A 24199-nucleotide genomic window follows, 5' to 3' on the forward strand; every position below is an offset into this window, starting at 1 on the left:
TAAGGACATTTGAGTTTCAATATAGGAGTAGCAAGTCTACTAATGATATGAACAACATGTTGAACACAAAAATTCCACAAGTTCAAAGGAACATTAGAGTGAAAAAATAAGGACCTAGCCACATTGAGAATATGTTGGTGTTTCCTTTCCATCATCCCATTCTGTTGGGGTGTCTCAACACAAGACTTTCAATGAATAATGCCTTTGGATAAAAGAAAACTAGAAGAGGCTACAAATTTTGTGCCATTGTCAGATCTTAAGCATTTGAGGGAAGTTTTAAATTGGTTTTTAATATGGGCCAGAAATTAAATTAAACTATTTTTTATCCTTAGTTTTAAGGAATATAACCCAAGTATATCTTGTGTAATCATCTACTAGAGTTAAAGAATGCTTGAGACCTAAAATAAATATGGTGGAAAAGGGCCCAACAAATCAACATATAATATTTTAAAAGGTGCAAATGAATTAGATACACTGTGAGGAAAAGAGAGTTTTCTTTGTTTAGCTAGGCGACAAGAGTCACAAGGTATATTATTGTTATTACAAGAAATGAAAGGATAATATTTTGACATAGTTTGTAAACCAATGTAAGATATATGTCCTAATCATAAATGTCAAGTATTACAAGAAGTATTGGTAATAGAAGAATAAGAAGAGTGACAGCCTACAGATTCAAGTACACACAAGTCTCTTTGCAAGTTAGCTATACCAATCATTGCCTTGGAACTGTGTTTTGTGATCACTAAAAAGGGAAATATTATGGGAAATGTGATCAGTTGCACAAGTATCTAGAATCCATAGATTAGAGAACTTATTATTGGCAGTGGAGGATTGTGAATTGAGTACAAAAGGAGAAGTAGAAACTGAACTGGCCTTTGAAGTAAGCTTGGATTGCTAGAACAACTCAAGTATGTTGTTGTATTGCTCCTGAGTGAGGTTGAAAGAAGATGCAGAGAAGTCAAAATGGGAGGCCTATGAGGCATTGTTGATTGTAGCAGCTGATTGTGACGAAGTACCAACACCTTGAGATTTTGCCATGCCCTTGAAACCCGGTGGAAAACCATGCTTGAGGAAGAAAGTCTCAATGGTATGATTAGTTCTACCGCAGTGAGTACATACACAATTATTCCCTTTAGGGCCACTCCATGTTTGAGGTTTTCCTTTGGAATTATCGCCAGGTTTGTCATTCAAATTGTTTTAAAGGGATTAAACCTGTAATGCTGTGACTTCTTCAAAATTACCAATGTTGGGGACTGAAACAAAGATAAAGCTATTGATTTCTCTTTCTTATTGAATAACAAGTGAGAAAGCCCTGTCAATGTTAAGGAGATGACTCATCATCATAATCTGAGACATGAAATAAGCAAACTTTTCGTTCAAAACCTTAAGAAAATGAATTACATAATCTTGTTCCCTATAACGCAAAACAAATGCAATAGCACCACAAGAACATAGAATCAAACAAGAACAACCTGAAAGGGGACGATCATTCTCTAGTTCATCCTACATAACCTTCAATTGAGTAAAGTAATTCTATACGTCAAGAGTACCTTGACGAAATTTGTAAAGATCTTCTTGTATATTGGAAATGCGGAAAATGTCACCGTGAGAGAAACGAATTTGCAGATTCTTCCAAACACCGGTTGCACTATCCATCCAGAGAACTAATTTAGCTATTGATTCTGAAATTGATTGATGAATTCAAGAAAGAACCATGGTGTTGCATCGAATCCAAGATGCATAGAGAGGATCCACGAGAGGAAGCTTTATTAGGGTTCCATCAATGAATTTTTCTTTGTTCTTGGAGATTAATGCGATTTACATTGAGCGAGCCCAGATATGGTAGTTCTTGTCATTAAGAGGAGGTGGAGCAAGAACAAGAGCAAGATTCATATTCAGATGCAGGTAATACAGATTTGTAGAATTCATGGAGAAATCAATGAAGCTCTTGTATGCCATGGATGAACAAAACGAAGCAGATATAAGCAACGATGTTCAAGAAAGCGATAAGGATGAAACAAAACGACTGCAGAAGAAAGGAAGATCTAGAATGAATCTTCAACAAATTGCAGAGAAATAAGGAACGCAAGAAGAAGATAACAATGACTACCAGAGCTTATTAAACTCTGATAGTACGTTGATGATGAAGATCTTTACACAATATTGAAGGTGAAACGTAGAAAAAAGCAAGAAAGAGAGCCAACTGATAATAGAGTAGTGTAAACTTTTTCATTACTCAGTAAGGTAGCTGAGAGCTACTATATATACACGTATACGATACACAAAAGATAAGTTGAGCTAAGCTAACCAACTGGCTATGTACAAAATAATACTTAGACTATTTTTCTTATACGAATAAATACAAACTTGTATGTTTAAGCTAATAACCTGACATACAGACAATTTGTGACAAAGTTTGTATATAAAAAAACAGAAAGTTCATGGCAGTAAAGAAATAAAGAATTTACAATTGTCCGTTTAATTTGGATTCCGCCTATTAGCGGATAACTATTCTACTTGAAAAAGATGTTAACTATTGTGAAATATCAAACATATTATGAGAACATATGTAAAAATGGTGACACACAATACTTAAACTTTAGAGATGCATGTTTTTCTATAGAGTTTCTTGAAGATGATAAAGAATATATAAGAGATATTAGTGAGGAAAAATGAGATTCAGGATATTATTTGAGAAAAAATATTACGTAATATATAACCATAAATTATCTACTATAATACTATTCAAATAATTCTCTCCCGTGTGTGTACTAACTTGTGTGTGTATTAACTTGTTCTTCTTGTTGAACTTTTATTAATTGGTAAGAATGTTTTTTTAGACTTTTTACTAGTAATCATTCTGGACTTGTTCAACATGCATGGCATAGATCACTAGTACAAATGGCCATTTTTTAAGGTAGCGTTGTGAAGATATTTCAAAAGTCATCGTCATTTACTAGCAGCCTCAAAATCATTCTATCTTAATTAGACTAAGACTTAAACCTAGTCCAATCAATAGTAATAGTCATTTACGACGAAGTTGCTTCCTATCTCTTTTTCCTCTTCTATAAATCCAATCTAACCAACCAACTCATAGCGATAGAAAAAAACAAACAAACCAAACCAAAAGAAACCTTTACCTATAGCTTAGTCTATCTTTTATTAACATGGCTCAAAAAAATGAAAATGAAACGGTTACTTCGCAAACCTTTAACACAGAAACAACAGCAACAATAAGTAACATAAAAAAAAGTAGCACCGGTGGAATTGGAAGCCTCATAAAACTGCTCCCAACAGGGACAGTTTTCTTGTTCCAATTCTTAAACCCTGTTCTCACCAACAGTGGTCACTGCAAAACCAGCAACAAGTACCTTACCTCAATTCTACTTCTCACATGCGGTTTCAACTGTTTCTTTTCAACTTTCACAGACAGTTACACAGGAACTGATAAGAAGAGACACTACGGCGTCGTAACAACGAAAGGATTATGGCCTTCGCCGGAGTCGTCGTTGACGAGTTCGGTTGATTTATCGAAGTATAGGCTTAGGGGTAGTGACTTTGTGCATGCTGCTTTGTCTTTGCTTATTTTTGCATTACTTGGACTTCTTGATACGAATACTGTCCACTGTTTTTATCCTTCTTTTGAGTCAACTCAGCAGCGTCTTCTGCAGGTTTTGCCTCCGGTTATAGGTGTGTTTGTTGGTTGGATTTTTGTGATATTTCCACAACATAGACATGGAATTGGATATCCTGTTACTACAGATGATTCTCATGAATCCTCTAGAATATCTAATGATACAGAGGGATCTCCGCAAAATCCAACTCATAATGTTTAGGTTTTTCTAGGGTTTAGAGTTTGTGATGGTTACAGTAATTCTTGTGTAAAACACAATCACAAACCATTCAAAAACGATTGATTTCACTATTTTGGTATATTCAAATTCTTGTGTTTTTCATTTTTATTTTATTTTTTATGATTGCTTTAGTAAGGTTTTGAGCTTTCGATTTATTGTGACTATATAAATTTATAAATATTCTTCAAAAGTTTCAATTTGAACTTTAGTTTGTTTAAGGGTGTCATGTTTTGGATTATTCAGTTGAACCTTGAACCTTCTCAAGCTGTGTGAAATTTAAAATATGCATATATGATATATGATATAATGTCTACAACTTGATTTATTTGGAGTTTCGAAAAAAAAATAGTGACAACTAGGTTATACTCCCTCCCCTCCATTTATATAAAAATGTCTTATTTAACAAATTGCATTGTTTTTTTTTATCAAAAAAAATTAGAGGCGTTTGATAAAAGTAGGATTATTTATTAAAATATCTTTATTAATTATAATTAATATTCTAGAATAGTTGAATAAAGTGAAAATTAATAAATATGAGTATATAGTGAAAAATAATACTAAAAAATGTTGCATTGGTATTATAAAATGACAATTATTTTGAGACAAAGAAGTAATATATTAATATTGTTTTATTGAATCAGCTTAGTTGATAACTTGCACTCTTTTCAAATATTTTTTTTGTTAAATGACTTACATTATTATTCAAAATTAAATATAGAAGTGTGAACTTCCAAATTGACTAAATAAAAACCACATAAATGACAAATATGAAATACACATGAAAGCAAGTTTTATTTTTATTTTATTTTTTTTTAACTTTTTTAATAGTAATTAAAAGGTGCACGGTGCACAATATATTAGGTGAAAAAAACAGAAGTTACATGATATTATATAGAATATAATATAAATTTACGGTTTTTAAATTTTTGTTCAGACTTCATAATTTTTCTAACTTCACGATTGATTAAAGCATAAAAAGTGCACAATAAAACTCTCCAGCAATCTCGACTATAAATCAGAACAGAGAACAGAAAAGGAACAAAAATTACCTTAACAATTTTGGAGCGAGCTATATTTCCTAGATGAAGGAGGCAGGATCACGTGCACAATAGTTTCTATATCCATTTATGAAAACCTCACGATTCCAATTAAATTTTAAATTGTGTATACATAAAATTTTATTTATAAAATAATTTACTTTTTAAATAGTATATTAAATAAATAACTAATGTATTTAATAGTATATTAAATAAATAACTAATGTATCAAGACAATATATAAATCAAATACATTGTTTTTTAATAAATTTAAAAAGTAAAGTTTTTTTATAAATACTAGGAAGTATAATATTAATTTTTATTTTTGTTGATTTTTTATTTATGGGTCAAATTTATTAGTTAAATACATTATTTCATTTTTAGCAATATAATAGTATAAAAGGAAAATATGATTTTTTGGGTAACATTTTTCTTTTAAATATATATTTTTTGATTTAAAAATCAGAAATTAATGAAGTTGGAAAACTGATGATTTTGAATGACGATTCTTATCTCCTTTACAGTGGCGTGAAGTGAACTTACATGGTTAACACCCAAATGTCCAAGTCAATTTAAGATTCAAAAAGAGTGTAGTGAAAAGTGGAGATGAGATATTTTACCTTGTTTTTAACGTGTTGTAATTTTGGGTCAAGTGGAGTGGATTTGAGATGGATCGAGCCTTGGTCAATTGGACCTTTGTTTGGTCTAGAACATTTGTCCATAAGGCTTTGTCGAGCACTGAAGGAGTCGGAAAAATCCTTAAGTATCATTGATCGGCCTTTATGATATGATCCGATGTGGAATGGAACAGATGTAGGTTACGTTGCACCAAACTGGGTTAACAATTGTCTTGTGTTATTTATTTCCTGTATATTACCTCAACTAGTTTATTGTTCTTTTTATTACAATGTCTTAACATTGCATTTGGCATTGTGTTTAACATTCTGGAAGTCCTGACATCGTATACAATATATGTTCTTTCATGTTGTGCCAGAATTTCAGTGAATTTGCGAAAAAATATAGAAATTAGAAGTCAATTTGCTCTTGAATTGGTGACCTAAGAAGGTTACAAATTGATAAATCATAGATTAGATTTCAAGTCCCATAGATGGCACCACTGTTTCGTTCGGGAACCAGAAAATGTAGTTGGAGAATTGATGATTTTGAACGATGACTCTGAAATCCTTTGCAGTGACATGAGATGGATTTGCATGGTTAGCATTTCAACGTCTAAGTCAATTTATAATTTTAAGGTGCAGTAAAAAATGGTTAGCATGTGAATTGATTTTATACTTGGGATCAAGTGAAGTGAACTTCTTAATCAATAGGCTTTTGGCCGATCAAAATACTTTTCAATTTTTATTTTAAATCTGTAACTTTTCTTTATGTATCTTTATTCTTTATGTTATTACTTTTTTATTATTTTATAAATAATTTAAAATAAAATTAATGAAAGTAATATTACAATTAATATGTTCAAGCGCGTGAATATTAAAAAGAAGGGACAGATGGATACGAAAATGTATGTCTAGAGAGGTAATTGATTATTGTTGTTTTATAGTGTCAAATTTTAGTGTATTATGCATATAATGTTGATTTTATTTAATATTAAATATAATTATGCTGCTAAATATTGAAAGAACGGATTACTTTTAAATTACATTTAATCAAACTCAACTAAAAGTTTTCTTTTACATGAAGCAATTCAAAACAAATTGAACCTTATGAATTTTAAATTTTTTTTATCAATTGATTTTTCAACTTCAAACCTAAGATATAAAATAAAGTCATAAATTAAGGTTCTATAAAAAATCATGAACATGTCCTTGTTTTAAAATAAAATGTGACTTTATCTTGTTCTTAATTTTGTTTACAAAATGAATAGTGTCTTGAAGATTAGTTATAGTAGTTCCAATAGTAATAGATATAGGTAAACATCTATTGCTATGTAGTATTTCTTTCATAAATTCTCTTTTATTTCACAGCTGTTTAGATTTATTTATTTTTCTTTAAAGTTGAAAATGACATTATCCAATGAAAATCCAATTTCATCCTTAATAAAAGTGTATCTCCAGGGTCATAGGTTGAATATGTGTGTTCAACGTTTACCTTTCAAAACCTCTGACTCAACTATCGCTATATTAATAACAGTAAGCAACAAACAACACATACAATTAAGGCTTAGTCATAAGACTTATCAAAAGAGAAAAGTCTTAATAACAGGTTCTATAACCAACCACACGTACAAAATAAAACTAGTTAAAATAGACTTTTTCAAAAAAGAAAAGTTCTTCACAAAATTTATGGTATCAATCTTAAAGTGGAAAACACACATTATTCTTTAATAAAAAAATAAGGATAGTTTATTCTTTGTTATACCTAAGCTTGAAGTAATCCTCATCCCATCATGGTGCATATCAAAATTACTATTGTATGCTACAACTATTTATTCTAAATTCATTAATAATATTTTGAAGTACAATGGTATCATAAACAATTTACTTACACTAAATTATATAGTAGTTTTAAAAAAAATGTAGCTCTTGGATCCTTATATTACATTTCATTTCCATGTTGGTTTAGTGTTATCAATATGGGACTAATGCACCAAGATGATAACAATATCTATTTCTTGTGATCACTATGGTAATGTTATATTTCTCATCAAACTATGTTGCAATTGCCACCAACATATTCAACTAGATACTAAAATCAGATGATAAAGACACGCCATTCAAAAAAAGATAAGACACGGCCGAGATACTAGATATGTTGATGTAAATTATTTACACTTTGGTATAAGAATATATAATCTCGGAACTAAGAATTTCCTATTTCATATGTGTTGTAAAACTTGTCATTCAAGTAATATGGTATTTGAATATAGGAAGGTGGTATTCAAATACCAGGGTGATGTTTTTGTTTTTCAGCTGACTTGATTAGTTGAGTCTTGTTTGCAATGTTCTATGTATACCCTCTTTGAAGGGTTTAATAAAGTGGCTCTATCAGTCAATCATATTCTCTCTTCTCTCCATTATCAAAGTGTGATTATGTTTTTTTTTTAAGATTTGACATCAAGAGCATAGTCGTTGATCTAGTGAATGATGATATCAATCTCAAAAGAATGAATTCCCGAAAACTTTCTGATTCTTGATGTGAAGAATCATAACAAGTGGTGCAAGCAGATAAAGATAGTGTTTGATTATTAAGATGATATTGAAGTGATTAAGAATGGTATGAAACCAAATGAAAATGATGCAACTGCAACAGAAAAGGTTGCACATAAATAAGAGAAGAAAAATGACGACAAAGCTTTATATTTGATACATCGGTGTGTTGATGCAGATAACTTCGAGAAGGTTGGAGATTGTGAATCTTTAAAGCAAGCATGAGAAATTCTTGAGAAATTGTATGCATGAGTAAAGAAGGAAAAGGTGGTGAAGTTACAAACTCACTAAATACAAATGAAGTTGATACAAATGGAGGAGAAAGAAAGTATAAGAATCAAAAGATCGGTGAATCAGATCAAAACATGTTGATAATCATTTAGTGAATGAAATGTGGTTGAGAAAATTTTGAGATCTTTAACATCAAGATTTGATAATGTGGTTGTGGCAATTGAAGAGTTCAAAGATCTCTCGAAGATTAGCAAAGAGGAATTGCAAAGATCTCTTGAAGCACATGAACAAAGAATGGATGAAAGAACAATTAATAAGACAAAGATGGAGTTTGCACTGCAAGCACAATTCAACAAAGACAAGAGAAAAAGGTTAAGTGGTTTGGAAATAGATGCAAATAAAACTGTCACAACAATGGTGGTAGGGATTCTCAAAATCCCAACAAAGCAACATCTCAAAAAGGTGAAAGTAGTAATAACAATTGCGTGGGTCTAACAATGACTATAGATGTGGTGGAAGCTATAGATGAACATATGAAAATAAGAGATTTGACAAGACGATGTCCAATGCTACAATTGCCAAAAATTTAGGCACTTTGCTGATCAATATTATGACAACAAGAAAGATTCATAAGAAGATGCAGCAAAACTTGCTAGACAATAAAATGATGACGAAAACACCTTGTTAATGGTGATTATTGCTGAAGAAATCTGTAGTCCAATACAAGCATTCTGTAGTCGAATATAAAAATTATATATTTGATCACATGCTAAAGAGAATGTTATTATAACCACCAGAGAAGATGTTGAATGCAGTGATAAATGGTACCTTGACTCATCGTGCTAAACTCACATGATTGGAAAGAAGGATCAGTTTAAAAAGATCAATTAAAACATGAAGAATAAGGTGAAGTTTGCAAATGATAACACACTAGTAGCAAAGGGGATTAACAATGTATTAATCAGGAGAAAGAATGATGAACATTCTCTAATTTTTGATATGCTATAGATTTCTAGAATCAAGTGTAATCTTTTAAGCATAAATCAATTGCTTGAAGAGAATTACAAGATTCACATGGAAGACAAAGTGTTGAGAGTTTTAGATTCAAAGGAATATTTGATTCTAAAGGCCCATATGTCAAATAATATAACCTTCAAGATTGAGCTCAGTGTGATGGAGAATAGGTGCTTGGCAACATCTGGTAGTAGAAAGGAATGGATTTGGCACGATAGATTTGGGCATCTCAACTTCAGAGATCTCAATTTCATGCAAAGGAATGATATGGTTACAGGCTTATCAAATATCCATATACCATCAGAAGTGTGCGAAGAGTGTGTTTAGGCTAAACATCATAGAGGCAACTTCAGCAAAGATGCATGATGTAATATCAAGTGTCAACTTAAGATGGTGTATTATGATGTACGTGGACTTATGTAAGTGGATTCAATAGGAGGTAACAAATACTTTGTCACGTTTATTGATGATTTTAGTAGGAATCTATGGATATACTTGATCATGAGAAAAAAATGAAGTCTTTGAAGTATTCAAGGAGTTCAAGTCCACGGTGGTAAAAAAACATTGAGTACAGATGGTGGAGATAAATATGTCTCAAATAATTTTGGCAAATATTGTGACCAAGAAGGTGTTGTTCATGAAGTAGATCCACCCAATACTACTCAATATAATGGAATTGCTTAGAGGAAAAATAGGTAAATCATAAACATGGTAATAAGCATGCTAAAAGACAAGTACTTGCAAAAAGAGTAATGGGGAGAAGTTGTGTCCACTGTCACATACTTATTGAATAGGTGTCCAACTAAGAAGTTGAAAAATGTCACCCCTGAGAATCCTTGGCCAGGAATTAAACCAAGTGTGAGCCATTTGAAGGTGTTTAAATCAATTGCCTACAAACACATCCTTGATCAACTCATAACAAAACTTGATAATAAATGAGAGAAAATGATACTAGTAGGGTATGTGGAGTGGAACCATGTTTTTCAGGTTATATATCAGAGGAATTTCCATTGAAGATGGACACATTTTTTATGATGACAACTATTGAAGATGAACATGATTTTGATGATGATAACTATTAAAGACGAGCATGCTTATGATAATGAAAACTAGTCTTTGATGATAACTAAAGTCAAGTAAAAAGTGGTTAAAGGTGTAACCATATCAATAGGGCTTGACAAGCTTGATTATATGATTATGGTATCTAAATGGAATATAACTCAAAACCTAATCCCAAAATATAGCTCAAGAAAGTATCTACAAGAGTGAAATATCTAACAAGACTTGAATTGTGTGAAAGCCCACCCTAACATGTCTGAGTGAATGTACATTTTAAAAGCATAATACGTTATCGTAAAGTATACTTCTAAAAATGCCCTGAAGTTGTGTTAGATTAGTTAAGAGCTGTCAGAAAAGTTTTGGGCACATTTTTGCTCTAGCCAATCAATTTGGTTAATGCAAAAATATGCTCTAAGCGATTAAGACAACATCAAAATGATAGGTAATGGTTATACATATTTTCTTTCCTTTTTCAAACTTGTAAATCAATTTTTTTACTCCAACCAATCGATTGGAGCATTATAACAATTGATTGGCCCATCAAATTTGGCCATAAAAAATTTCTTTTTTTTGCGCCAACCTCTAACCTATAATTAGAGCTCCTTTCACACATATTTTCACATTCAGAAACATGAACTTTCATTCCTCACTCTTCGCTTTCTCTATAAAAATAATTATGTTTATTTTCTCTCATTAGTTTAGCTGCAACGCTTTCGAGAAAGTCGTTTTTGCAAGTGACACAATTGTAATTCTGTAAAAGTAAATTTGTAAGTTCACCAGGAAAATTTTGATTTTACCTTGGTTGAACAATTCATCCATATAGGGATTATTGTTGGGTTCAAAATTAACCTATTAAAAACTTGATTTTGGAGATTTAGTTACTAAGTTGCCGGTTAGGTTCGAAGACTCAGTCCGTTCAAAAGTATTAATTTGATTCAAGCTCAGCCCAGAATTAAAAGCTTATTAAGGTTAGAGATCAGTCTGGTATAAAATCTTCTACGTTCTTAGTTAGCCCGATATAAAACCACCGTTTGGTTCGTGAGCTCACCCTGATGTTAAAAGCTCTCCCAGATTCAAGAAGCCTGAAGACTATCCGCTCCAAGTTTCTTGTAGAAAGATGACTAATCACTTCAATTCGTCGTTTGGAAGGAAGACTCGATGCTTCTCTCCTTGTTTGCTGTTTGGTTGGAAGTTAGCCACAAACTTCATTTTCCTTGTATAGGATGGTTTGAGAGTTCAACCTACGAAAAACTCTTAAGTTTTATTGAATACTCTCAAGATCAAATCTTGAGATTAGAACTAAGTCATTTTTTACTGAACCTGTATAATTCTTGGTGTATTCTCTCTTCCCTTAACTTTTAGTTTCTGCATTTTACTTTCTGAACTTTATTTTCCGCTGCTAACTTTCAAAGCTTTTCTAAAATGATTTTAAACTCTGAAATTAATTCTAAAAAATTTTCAAAATCAAAATTTTCTGAAACACACAATTCACCCCCCTCTTGTGTGTGAAATCACATGTCCAACGGGGTATAACTCAACATGTGGTTACAAGATCAATGATGTTGCAAACTAGAAGACAATGATCATTAGGGATGTAATTTTTGATGAAATGAAAGACTAGGAACAAATGGTGGTCGAATACAAGCCTAATGTAGTCGAATACCATAATCCTAGTACAATACAAGAAATGCTTGAAGAATCAAAAGTAGCAACAATAAGAGGCCAAGAGGATTGAAACATCAGTAGATCAATAAGGCAAAAGGCTTGTCTGTTAGACTACAAGATTGTGAAATCTTTCTAAATAATGAAGTAATTGATAATGGTGACTATTTCCTTTTTGCACTTATTGTTGAATTTCAGTCTACAAATTTAGAGGAAGCATTAAGTGATCCACAATGGATATGTGCAATGGAAGAAGAGATTAAGTCAATTGAGAATAATAAGACATGGGAGTTAGTTGATCTACCTCAAATAAAGAAGGAAATTGATGTCAAATGGGTATTCAAGGTCAAGACAAACCACAACGGTGAAGTGAATAAGCACACAATAAGATTAGTGGCCAAGGGATTTCTATGAAGATAAGGCATAGACTTTGGATAAGTGCTTGCTCGTGTGGCCAGATTTGAGACCGTTAGACTAGTTGTTGCAATTGCAAATAGCAACCACTGATCCATCTCTTAAATTGGTGTCAAATCAGTATTTTTTATGGTCCATTAGAAGGAGAAGAAGAAGAAGAAGAAGAAGAAGAAGAAGAAGAAGAAGAAGAAGAAGAAGAAGAAGAAGTGTAAGTAGCACGTGTCCTCAATTTGTTGTCAAATGTCCAGAATCAAAAGTCTACAAACTAAAGAAAATATTGTATGGTCTAAAACAAGAGTATTGATTACCTTCTAAAGGAGTTAGAATTCAACAAGTTTGTATTTGAACATGGAGTGTATGAAAAGAAAGATACAAGCAAATGAGTGATCATCCTATATCTTTATGTTGATGACCTACTTATCACATAAAGTAGTGATGATTACGTTGGAGAATTGATGATTGAACTAATGAAGGAGTTTAGGATGAAAGATATTGGAAACATCAATACTTCCCTGGTATTAAATTTCAAAAGACAAGCCAATGATGGTTTTTGCATCAAAGGAGGTATGAAGTTGAAATTTTAAAGAAATTTCAAATGGAACATTATAATCCCTCCACAACACCTGTAGAACTAAGGCTGCAACTATCAAAATAAGATGATGAGAAAGGGGTTGATCCAACACAATTTAGGAGGCTCAGTGAATCATTGAGGTACTTTTGCAATACAAGAATATACTTAGCATTTAATGTGGGAATAGTGGATAGGTTTTGGAGAAACCAAAAGTGCCTCACTTAGCTGCAGTAAGTAGGATCCTTAGGTAGATCAAAGGATTAATGGATTGTGACATCTTGTTTAAAACACTTGACAAGGGAAGAAGCTGCAAATTACTTGGATACATTGATTCTAATTGGTGTGGTGATAAAGAAGAAAGAAAATCAACTACATGACACCTATTTCTGTATGCAGAAACACCAGTCTATTGGTGCTCAAAAATGAATCAGTTGTAACCCTATCATAATGTGAAATTGAGTAAATTAAAACATCAGATGTGTTTATCAAGTTGTATGATTGATGGACTGATATAAGTACTATGCAATGAGAAGTGTGATGAAGTGACATTGAAGATTGACTATGTGTCTGCAATATACTTTGCCAAAAAGCTCATTGTTCATGGGAGAAGTAAGCACATAAAGATGAGATTTCATTAGTTGAGGGAGAAGGTAAGTGAAGGAAGATTGAAGTTATAACATTTCAAGAGTGAAGATCAAATGAGTGATTAGCTAATCAAAAGTGTAACAACTGAGACATTCAAGAGATTGATGAATCTAATGGGCTTGGAGACATTAGAAAACTTGAATTAAGGAGGTGTGTGGTAAAACTTGTAATTCAAGAAATATGGTATTTGAATACAAGATGGTTTAATAAATTGGCTCTCTCTTTCAATCATATTCTCTCTTCTCTCCATTATCAAAGTGTGTGTTATTGTGTTTCTTTGTTCCGACAATATAATGAGACGGGAAAATGGATTCTAGGGACAAACCGATAAAATCCAAGTCTCAAAGTAAGGATTCTAATGATTTAGAATAGAATCTGATACAAATGAGAGATTAAGTGAGCATAGCATAGAATTCGAGGGAAGAAGATAATTTATTGAATGTTGATTGATTCCTTTTCAAACGAGGCACAATGCCTTTAAATCCAATTATCAAGGCTAAAAGAGTAAAATACATAAAGTAAACTACTATTTAAAATAAACTAATAATCTAATACTTAATTCCTGTAACAATACCCTCCCTTCAAACATCCTTGTCCTCAAGGATGAATAATCACATGTGCCTGGTCCTGTCTGGTGCAAACACTAAGTAGTCACACCAACTTGAAATGCAGAGCCAAACACTCTGGAGTATAAAATTGATAATAACCTTAGCTTAGATTCCAAGCTCGAAGCATTGATGTCTCTTTCCACAACCAAATAGGTCACAACAGATAGAATGGCAAAAAAGAAAGAATAAAAGAACACAACAATCAACCCTGCTGGATATTTCTTAAGAATTTAAGCTTGTAATGTTAGAAATGCTGAAGCCACCATGCAATCAGCTACTAAAAATGATCCTCCGGTCATCCAACTAGTATCCTGTGAAAAAGCTAGCCGATGAGATAAGTTTGCAGGTGATGATGGTCCCTTCAAAAGTGCAGCACCCTTGTACAAAGTCGCAATAAAAGCACCGACAATTGATACTATTGTTCCCAATGATTTTGCTAGGCTACTATAGCTTTTCCAATCTAATTGTTTCATTCTAAATAGAATGACAAGTATGAAGGTAAAATCAGGAATAAGATTGAGCATGGTTGTAGCAAGTGTTGAAGAGCTATAGTAAATCCCAGCATATCCAAAAACCCGCGCCAAAAACATGAATTTGTAGTTTAATTCAACTGGCCACGTCTTGAGCTTCATGAAAGATTTCAAATTTACCACTAGCAAGACACGTTGATCTTGTTTTAAATCAAACTTGGTCAGTGCCAAATGATAGGAGGATATCAACTGTTGAAAGTTTAATTTGTTTCCAATCCACAAAGGATAAATCAAAGGAACAGAGCATTGTTGTTGTTGATCCACACAAGCCGCCGCACTAGCCTTAGAAATAAAACCAAATCTTTTGTCCATTGCATTTTCATAAAAATAGCAGTAAATATTTGCCAAAATATATCTACAACCATTATGAAAAATACCACTCCAGTGTGCAAAAGAATTTCAAATCCATTCAAAGAATCAACATTATCATTCATTTCACTTATATCAGCCAACTCTTGTAAATAACATTGTAAATGTGAGCTTGAGGACCAGAAATATGCAAATGGCTTGTGAACATTACCTACAACAATGAGTAGTTTGTGAATTGCATCATGATAATTGGCCAGAAGTTGACTTTTTCCAGATTCATTGTCATATGAATTGTGAATTCCTAATAATGTTATACTGTCACGTGATGCTTCTATTGGGAAAAAAGAATACCAATACATGTCTCTAAATACTACCAAAACATCATCAAGCCAATCCATGCTCACAATATTGACTGTCATATAATTAAGAGTATCATAAAAGTGAAGGGCATGTCCTACTTCTTCAAATGCCTCAATAACAACAAGAACACATATATGTTTAAAACACTTAATCGTAAGTGAATTAACCACATAAATCCTAACCAAAAGTCTTCTTTTTATAACAATATTGTTAATGTGTCTTGCGTAGATAAAAAACTTCAGAGAGCACCAATACAACAAATTGGTAAATGTGTACTTAAAAAGCTTAATAATTTCATGATTAGGAGATTATATAAAATAGCCGATTGTATTGAAAGCAAACAGCGGAAGCTGCAAAACATTTGATAATATCAATATATGCTGGTGTGGAAAACAATGATACCAGTTGTAATCACTTTGGGTAATCAAAATAAATTGATGTAAAAAATGACAGTCCAATAAAGAGAAGAATAAAATGAGAGAAATATTGATTTTGAAATTGATAGAATGAAATTTCATTGTCTAGAATGCATTTGATAGAGTGATTCCAAATTCCAAAGTAACTAACATAACCAACTTCCACCTAATCATAACTGCCTTCATACTGCCTTCTAACTACCTTAAACCAATTCTAACAAATCTATAACTATATCTAAGAGTCTCTCCGCCAACCAACAGTCTCCTTATGCTGCAACCTGAGCTGCTGCAAGTCTTGCAATTGGAATTCTGCACACAAAAAAACCTCAATTATTCAGTTTGTCTCCTTATGCTGCAACCTGAGCTGCTGCAAGTCTTGCAATTGGGATTCTGCACACAAAAAAACCCCAATTATTCAGTTTGCCTGTGTAAAATAGAAACATCTCATTTCATAAAATTTTAAGCCAAAAATCGAACCTAAAAGGAGAACATGAGACATAGTCAAGACCAATTTTAGCAAAGAATGCAACAGAAGTAGGCTCCCCTCCATGCTCTCCACATATTCCAAGCTGATAATCAACAGATATGAGAGATGAGCAATAACACCATAATTGACATATTGAGAATAACCAAGATGTGCAATAATTTTTTAATTTGTTGAAGCTTGTATTACGAGTTACCTTTAAGTTTGGTCTAGCAGCACGACCCTTCTCTATGCACATTTTTATTAGCTGACCCACACCCTTCTGGTCAATCACCTGCAATTGTTGTCAATAACTCGAATTAAGCAAACATCATTTGTATGTGTTGTTTCTACACATCACAAGACTATGCCTATGCAACTAACCTCAAATGGATCATGCTGCAAAATCCCAGCAGCTAGGTATATTGGAAGAAATTTGCCAACATCATCTCTACTGTAGCCAAATGTCATTTGGGTGAGGTCATTGGTTCCAAATGAAAAGAACTCAGCTTCATTTGCAATCTACACAAAAGGATTAAAATATTAAAAAAGTATATAAAAATGACACTATTTTTTTCTATAGAAGTAAATATCGATAACTATTACCTCATCTGCTACTAATGCAGCTCTTGGAACTTCAATCATAGTTCCAACCTTATAGCTTACAGAAGAGCCCATCTCAGAGAACACTTTCTCAGCAACATCCCTTATGAGATTCACTTGATGTTTTAATTCCTGCCAGTTAAAGAGCATTGAGCATTGTGACTTTTCCTCAAAATTTCGATGTATGTATGATAGGATTATTGGAAAAAATAACTTAGAGTAAGAAAAGGACCGTGCCTGCGGTGTACCAATAAGTGGAACCATTATCTCAGGATAAACTGCAATACCATTGCTTTTCACTGAAACAGCAGCTTGAAAAATTGCTCGCGCCTGCATCTCAGTCAATTCAGGATATGATATACCCAACCTGTATACATAATTCAAATTGTCTATCATGAGAAATTACTATAAATAATGAACTTAGAATTTCAACACTAAACATCATACACAACAATCATAAGAAGAGGACAAACCTGCAGCCACGGAAACCAAGCATGGGATTAACTTCTGAGAGTCTTTCGATCTTTGTGAGTATTTCTTCCTTTTTCACGCCTGTCTGAGAAGTTAGTTCACTAATAATTTCCCCCATGTCACCCTTAGGAAGAAATTCATGTAGTGGAGGGTCCAACAATCGGATGGTTACAGGGAAACCGTCCATTGCACGGAAAATTCCTTCAAAATCTGATCTTTGATAAGGCAACAGCAAGTCAAGTGCAGCTTTCCTTTGTTCTTGAGTAATGGCCATAATCATCTTTCTCACAGCCTTAATCCTCTCATCAGAAGCAAAAAACTAAAACACACAAAAACATGCACAAAATCATAATTTGTACTACCCTATGTCAAATGATAAAAAAAAAGATGATTTCAAGTTTCATGAGGATAATCTGTACCATGTGTTCAGTCCTGCAAAGTCCAATTCCTTGTGCACCATTTTTTCTAGCTGCTATTGCATCTTCAGGGGAGTCAGCATTAGCGAAAACCTGATAAGCAACAATGATATGAGTGAAATCAGCTAACAAGAATTATATGATTTGATTCAACTCAAGACTTATGCATCTAATAAAGAAAACGCAATAGCACCTTCAGATTTCTTATTTCATCAGCCCAAGACATGAAAGTCTCCAAATCATCGCTTAGAGCCGGAGGAGCAAGTGGCTGCTTTCCCAGTATGACCTCACCTGTGCATCCATTCAATGAGATCCATTCGCCTTCTGATATTTTATTACCTCCAATTACAAGCACCTATCATCACCATAAATGAAGATTATATAGAATTATTTCGAACGTTATGTCACAAATGTATAGTCTCTCTAAAATTACCTTTTCCTCATCATTTACTTGAATAGTTGAGCAACCAGACACACAACACTTTCCCCATCCACGGGCTACAACAGCAGCATGAGATGTCATACCTCCTCTTGCAGTCAAGATACCAACAGCTGAATGCATGCCTCCAACATCCTCCGGACTTGTCTCTATCCTCACCTTTATCAATGCAATTCAAGGCTCACATTTTCATTCAATGTATAATTTTTTAAACTCATATTTGATACTACAACAATACACTCAGGGAAAGAAAGAGATAATGAAAAAGAATACCAAGATGACACTCTTTCCTTGTGCATGCCATTCTTCAGCATCTTCAGTGTTGAACACAACTTGCCCAACTGCAGCTCCAGGGGAAGCAGGCAAGCCAGTGGCAACCACTTTGTCCTTGTACTTAGATGGATCCTTAAACTAAACAAATAACTTAAACAAATCAATAACTCTTGAGCACCTTACTTTCGATAATGACAAGTTAATGGAAAAAATATATACCTGTGGATGTAGAAGCTGATTAAGATGTTGTGGCTCAACCATCTTGATTGCATGACGAGTATCAACAAGGCCCTCATTGACCATGTCTACAGCTATTTTGATTGCACCTCTACCAGTACGTTTTCCAGTTCGACATTGCAACATCCACAACTTATTTTCTTGAACAGTAAACTCAATGTCCTACAATATACATATCAATTTCAGAAGACCTAAATACCACTCTATCGGCAAATCAAAATGAAGAAAAAAACAGTTAAACAAATCTCAAGAGGTTGAAAGTTTTACCATCATATCCTTGTAATGTTTCTCAAGAATTTCACAATTCTCCACAAGTTCCTTATAAGCATCTGGCATGCAAGTTTTCATGGTCTCTATATCTTGAGGTGTTCTGATTCCACCAACAACATCCTCTCCCTATTATAAACAGTTTTGTAAAAACATCAACACAAATAATAAATAAGATAAATGTAAAATAACAGATAGTAAATAATCATATATAACCTGAGCATTAACAAGAAACTCCCCATAAAGTTTCTTTTCACCAGTGCTCGGATTTCTAGTGAACAAGACACCAGTTCCTGAAGTATTCCCCATGTTTCCAAACACCATGGATTGAATATTCACCGCGGTGCCCATTAGCCCAGTTATCTGATTAATGCTCCTGTACTTATTAGCCCTTGGACTGTCCCAAGAATTGAAAACAGCTTTTACAGCTAATTCTAGTTGCTTCATTGGATCTGCATTGGTAAATCAAAGATGAAAACAATAATAAATTAATAATATTAATATTAATACATAATAATACAACAAAGCATGAAGAATTTGACTGTGTTGAACTTAGTACCCGAGGGAAACTTTTCTCCCTTAGCTTGAATGTAGACATTCTTGTACTGCTCAACCAGATCTTTGAGATCACTGGCTGTTAAATCAGTGTCATGTTTAACTCCTTTTGACAACTTCAGTTTTTCTATCTTCTCCTCAAACAAGGAGTGTGGAATGTCCATTACCTAAATAGATCATTCAAAACAAATTTCAACAAAAGCAATGGAAGATACTAATAGGTTGAGATTGCATTGATCAAGGGGGTGTGTGGATTACGATTTTCGACAAGATGCAATTTGGTGCATATGATATAAAAGAACTAAGTACTTACAACATCTCCAAACATGTCCAGGAAACGTCGGTACGAATCATAAGCAAACCGCTCTCCATTTTTGGAAGCCAGCCCAACAACCACTTCATCATTCAATCCAAGATTGAGAACTGTGTCCATCATTCCAGGCATTGAAATCTGATACATGTAAGAAAAACATGAGAAGTTTGATCTCACAAGTACTCATTCACATAGATAAGTTCAAATAATTCAATCCAAACAAAAAAGAAAAAAAATCATACCGCCGCGCCAGATCGCACGGAGAGGAGGAGAGGCTTTGAAGGATTTCCAACAGAGGCTCCCATTTCATTCTCCACAAATTTCAAGCCTTTAATTATCTCATCCCACAGACCATCTGGCAAATTCTTTACATTTTGTTGATACTGGTGACATGCTTCTGTTGATATAGTGAGTCCAGAGGGCACCGATAAACCAATCGTCGCCATTTCAGCTAAGTTGGCTCCCTTTCCTCCCAACTACAATGAACATACATAAACAAACAAAAATTAGTTGTAACATGAAAAATAATGTGCTTAGAGCTTTCCCATGCAAAGAAACAAATAAAATTACAAGTTAACATCATGATCTATAATAACCAGATCAATGGTCCATTTTTATTTTTACCCATCTATGTTTTTGTACAAATCAAGATCTAGCTATTGTTATTAGTTTGTAACATTTTTGATCCATTTCAAACTCTCGATTTTGACAACCATGCAAATATGAATCTGCATGAGAGAAATCAATCAATTTAAAAAGATAAAGAATGCTTACCAAGGACTTCATGCCCTTGTTGCCTTCACTCTTACCTTTGCCAAAAGTGAACACCCTCTGATAAAACAAAACAAACACATCAGTTTAACAAAAATCATATTTACATTGCACACACTCTTAAAAATCTTTTCCAACGTATGCATGTAAACAATAACAAAAGATACAACGTAATCGAAAAGAAAGAATAAGAGAAATGAAGGTATAGTAAAAAAAAAAAGAACCATCACCATGTTAGCTTGAACGAAAGACTTTTTCAAGTTAATTGTCTGGACCATATCAACTATCATGAAGGAGACAAAGTGACAAAGTGAGGAGCAAGGCACCGTAAATATAAACAAGTTTGTATTTGAGATTGTCAAGTGCAAAACCAGGAACAAACACAATTGTTTATTTATCGAGACAATGAAAATGTATGAACTGTGATCTAGACAGGTGTTGCTTTCATTTCATTTCCTACAAACACTCTCATTTTATACTTTGTTTCTCTTACCTATTCTCTCTCCCATCTTTGACTATCCAACGTAAGGAACACATCAGAATTATTTTATCTATAACACATCAGCATCTGATAACCACCAATTAAAATATAACCTATTTTAATTTTTTAAAAATGGATTTAAAGTGATGAATTCTTATCCGCAAAGTTAGAAATTTGGATAAAATTATGGAAGTCAATTTGTTATAAGCTAAATGGTTCATACATATCCTTATTTGCTTTGTTATTATCATTAATATTAATAGGTACATGTATGTATGTATTTTTTTTTTTTGGGTCATGCTAACATGTGCCCTCAGGCACGGGCACATGTTAAGAGCTAAATGTAGAAATTTTTACTTAAAAATTGTACATTGTTTTCATAAAAAGTTTTCTTAACATGTGCCCTTGGGGCACATGTTAGCTTTATCTTTTTTTTTTATTGGCAAATTCAACTAATAATTGAAAATTGGATTATCAATCATTCTCATACCTAAATTAATAATTTTCTATTTTACTTTTAATCATTAATTTTTGTGTTTTTTTATCTAAGTATTAAATGAGAGTTCAATTCACCTAGGTGTGCTTTAAAATTTTACCTTTAAACTTTACATGAATTGAATTTATATAAAACTATTTATTAAAGTTCATGTACATATAAAAAGTTAATTTAAGTAAATTAAATTTGAGGCAATGTATTTAAACTGAGTTTGTGGAAGTGTAGGTAAATTTAAAATATGGAAATTTGTGAATTGACTTTGTTAAAATTTAAGTGCACTGAATTTCCAAAAATAAACTTGTGTAAATCGAGTTTGTATTGTGAATTGAGTTTGCCCAGACTTCAAAAACTATGAAAACCAAAATTGTAGAAAATGATAAAAAAAAACAAAATTCAAAAACAATCACATAGTTACACTAATCACAAATAATCATTAAAGGATGATAAATTGCATGTGAGAATTTAAATTTTATAATTTAGAGAGTTTTATGTAAACAAGAGTATGATGACAGTAAAAAAGAAATCTGATTTTAATTTAAAGATATTTTAGACATTTTGGAGTGTAACTTGATTTTTAAGGACTGTTATTAGAAAAATAAATATTATTATTTCATATTATTTACTATAAATTTAAAATAACAAATCAATATTTATTATTTTTTTTAATGAAAATTTATATATTGTTGTAATTATTAATGGTATAATGATTACAAGTGTGTTCTAAAATGATAAATGGTGAAAATGAGTAAATGCTAATAAATGCATGTAATAAAGTCCCACATTGAAAGATTCACTCATTTTCAAAGTCCTTATAAAAGAATTAATGACATTAACTCAACAAAAGGACAAAAGAGGATAAAGTGCCACATTGACAAATGTGGTGGTCCCAAACATTATTGCCACTTGTCCCAATCCTACAACCACTCGCCGGTGTCGACACCGGCTCCGACTCCGGGTCCGTGGGCGTAGAGGCGTGGCGGCTTGTAGACGGCACTTGAGCACTTGAGCACTTGAGCTATTCGCGGCGTTAATGAGGCGGCTCCGGCGGGCGACGGCCGGCCTTCGGCCGGGTGCTATATTTTGCTCAGTGTACGTGATTTGAATTTTGAATCGGAAAGGAGGCAACTGTTCACGAAACCATGCAGAATACCATGCAAATGGTGCATGAATCTGTCTATGTGCAACAGTCATAACTTTTGAAAATATATTGTTTCATTAAGGGTCGCAACCTTTGAAACTAACATTTTCGTGGCCTATATAAAGATGATTCCGCATTCAGAAATCACATCACAAATTTCGAAAATCCTCTGAATAATTCCAGATTGTTCTTCGCTGCATTCGAGTTTTTGCCGGTCTTGCGCAAACTCGATAAGGCTGAATTATCCTGGGTATTCCTGCATCAAAACTCTAAGACATTTCGGGAGTGCTTGAAATACTTTAAGGAAAGTGATTCCGTTCACGATTCCAGCCTCGGTTCTCTCGATTGAAACATCTATTTCAAACAATCTTAAAGTATTATCAAACCATGGCTACCGACGCTTCTATTTCAAGCATCAAACTCATGAACCAGGATCTTGTGAAACTAGATCGCTTTGATGGAACAAACTATACCCGTTGGGCAGACAAAATGACTTTTCTCCTGACTACTCTGAAAATTCAATATGTCTTGGATCCTGACTTGGAGGAAATTCCAGAACCCACTCCAGATGACACCGATGAAATAAAGAAGGAGAGAAAGAAACGTAAGGAAGATGAATTGCTGTGCCGTGGACACATTCTGAACACATTAACCGATCGTCTCTATGATCTCTACACTGATACCGCATCTGCAAAGGAAATTTGGAAGGCACTTGAATTCAAATTTAAAGCCGAAGAAGAAGGTACGAAAAAGTTCTTAATATCTAAATACTTTGACTTTAAAATGTTGGATTCAAAGCCTATTCTTGCACAAGTACACGAGTTACAGGTTCTCGTGAATAAAATTAAGGCCGTAAAAATTGATGTCCCTGAGGATTTCCAAGTCGGTGCAATCATAGCAAAATTGCCACCTTCATGGAAAGGATACAGAAAGAAATTGCTGCATAGTTCCGAGGATCTCTCGTTGGAGAAACTCCAGAAACACCTTCGAATCGAGGAAGAAACGAAGGATCGTGAAAAGACCGAGTCCTCCGGATTTGCAAAGGCAAATGCTGTTGCTGCAAAAGGAAAGAAAAAATATGATGGTACAAAAAATCATCTTGGTCCAAAGAAAGATCATAACAGGTTCAAAAACTCTGGCGGACAAAGGGGTACTAAAAATGGATGTTATGCATGTGGCAAACCCGGACATTATGCTCGAGATTGCAGGCACAACAGGCCCAAAAATGAGGTTAATGCTGTTCATACAAATGACGGCATAATCGCTACTGTAAGCGAAATTATGGCTATCAAAGGAAAAGTCCAAGGATGGTGGTATGATACATGTGCAACTGTACATGTGTCTTATGATAAAGCGACATTCAAAACCTATACCGAAGTCAATGATGGACAGGAGGTGC

General features: G+C 33.2%; 3 protein-coding genes across 4 annotated transcripts; 1 reads left to right on the forward strand and 2 right to left on the reverse strand.

Moving 5' to 3' along the window:
• Positions 1-3009: 3009 nt before the first annotated feature.
• On the forward strand, positions 3010-4063 carry LOC131603320 (protein DMP2-like). Its single transcript, XM_058875621.1, has one exon. The coding sequence runs from the start codon at positions 3168-3170 to the stop codon at positions 3834-3836; it is 669 nt and encodes a 222-aa protein (XP_058731604.1). The 5' UTR covers positions 3010-3167; the 3' UTR covers positions 3837-4063.
• A 10172-nt stretch (positions 4064-14235) lies between these two features.
• Positions 14236-15787, reverse strand: LOC131631983 (WAT1-related protein At3g28050-like). Its single transcript, XM_058902751.1, has one exon. It carries the CDS (start codon positions 15102-15104, stop codon positions 14493-14495), a length of 612 nt encoding a protein of 203 aa, XP_058758734.1. The 5' UTR covers positions 15105-15787; the 3' UTR covers positions 14236-14492.
• A 149-nt stretch (positions 15788-15936) lies between these two features.
• Positions 15937-21143, reverse strand: LOC131631970 (pyruvate, phosphate dikinase, chloroplastic-like). 2 transcript variants are annotated; one of them, XM_058902741.1, is made up of 19 exons: positions 20916-21143; positions 20689-20745; positions 20157-20390; positions 19915-20052; positions 19606-19768; positions 19263-19498; positions 19047-19175; positions 18762-18941; positions 18543-18680; positions 18264-18428; positions 18024-18185; positions 17834-17923; positions 17417-17733; positions 17181-17310; positions 16947-17075; positions 16725-16862; positions 16558-16635; positions 16355-16446; positions 15937-16186 (listed from the first exon to the last, which is right to left on the reverse strand). In XM_058902741.1, exons 1-19 carry the CDS (start codon positions 20973-20975, stop codon positions 16144-16146), a joined length of 2679 nt encoding a protein of 892 aa, XP_058758724.1. In that variant the 5' UTR covers positions 20976-21143; the 3' UTR covers positions 15937-16143. The 2 variants fall into 2 exon arrangements, with proteins under 2 accessions (XP_058758724.1, XP_058758718.1); XM_058902735.1 differs by having other exon boundaries at positions 15937-16267.
• Positions 21144-24199: the final 3056 nt, after the last annotated feature.

Source organism: Vicia villosa, linkage group LG1 (genome assembly GCF_029867415.1).
Source record: "Vicia villosa cultivar HV-30 ecotype Madison, WI linkage group LG1, Vvil1.0, whole genome shotgun sequence".
Lineage (NCBI taxonomy): Eukaryota > Viridiplantae > Streptophyta > Magnoliopsida > Fabales > Fabaceae > Vicia > Vicia villosa.

What these genes read in the sequence shown, in the direction of transcription:
- LOC131603320 (XM_058875621.1), top strand. Translation starts at nt 3,168, where the DNA reads ATGGCTCAAAAAAATGAAAATGAAACGGTTACTTCGCAAACCTTTAAC.
- LOC131631983 (XM_058902751.1), bottom strand. Translation starts at nt 15,104, where the DNA reads ATGGACAAAAGATTTGGTTTTATTTCTAAGGCTAGTGCGGCGGCTTGT.
- LOC131631970 (XM_058902741.1), bottom strand. Translation starts at nt 20,975, where the DNA reads ATGATAGTTGATATGGTCCAGACAATTAACTTGAAAAAGTCTTTCGTT. An exon ending in CTTTCGTTCAAGCTAACATG is followed by an intron (nt 20,746 to 20,915) that starts GTGATGGTTCTT and finishes TTGTTTTATCAG; the next exon opens with AGGGTGTTCACTTTTGGCAA. An exon ending in CCGTGCGATCTGGCGCGGCG is followed by an intron (nt 20,053 to 20,156) that starts GTATGATTTTTT and finishes TACATGTATCAG; the next exon opens with ATTTCAATGCCTGGAATGAT.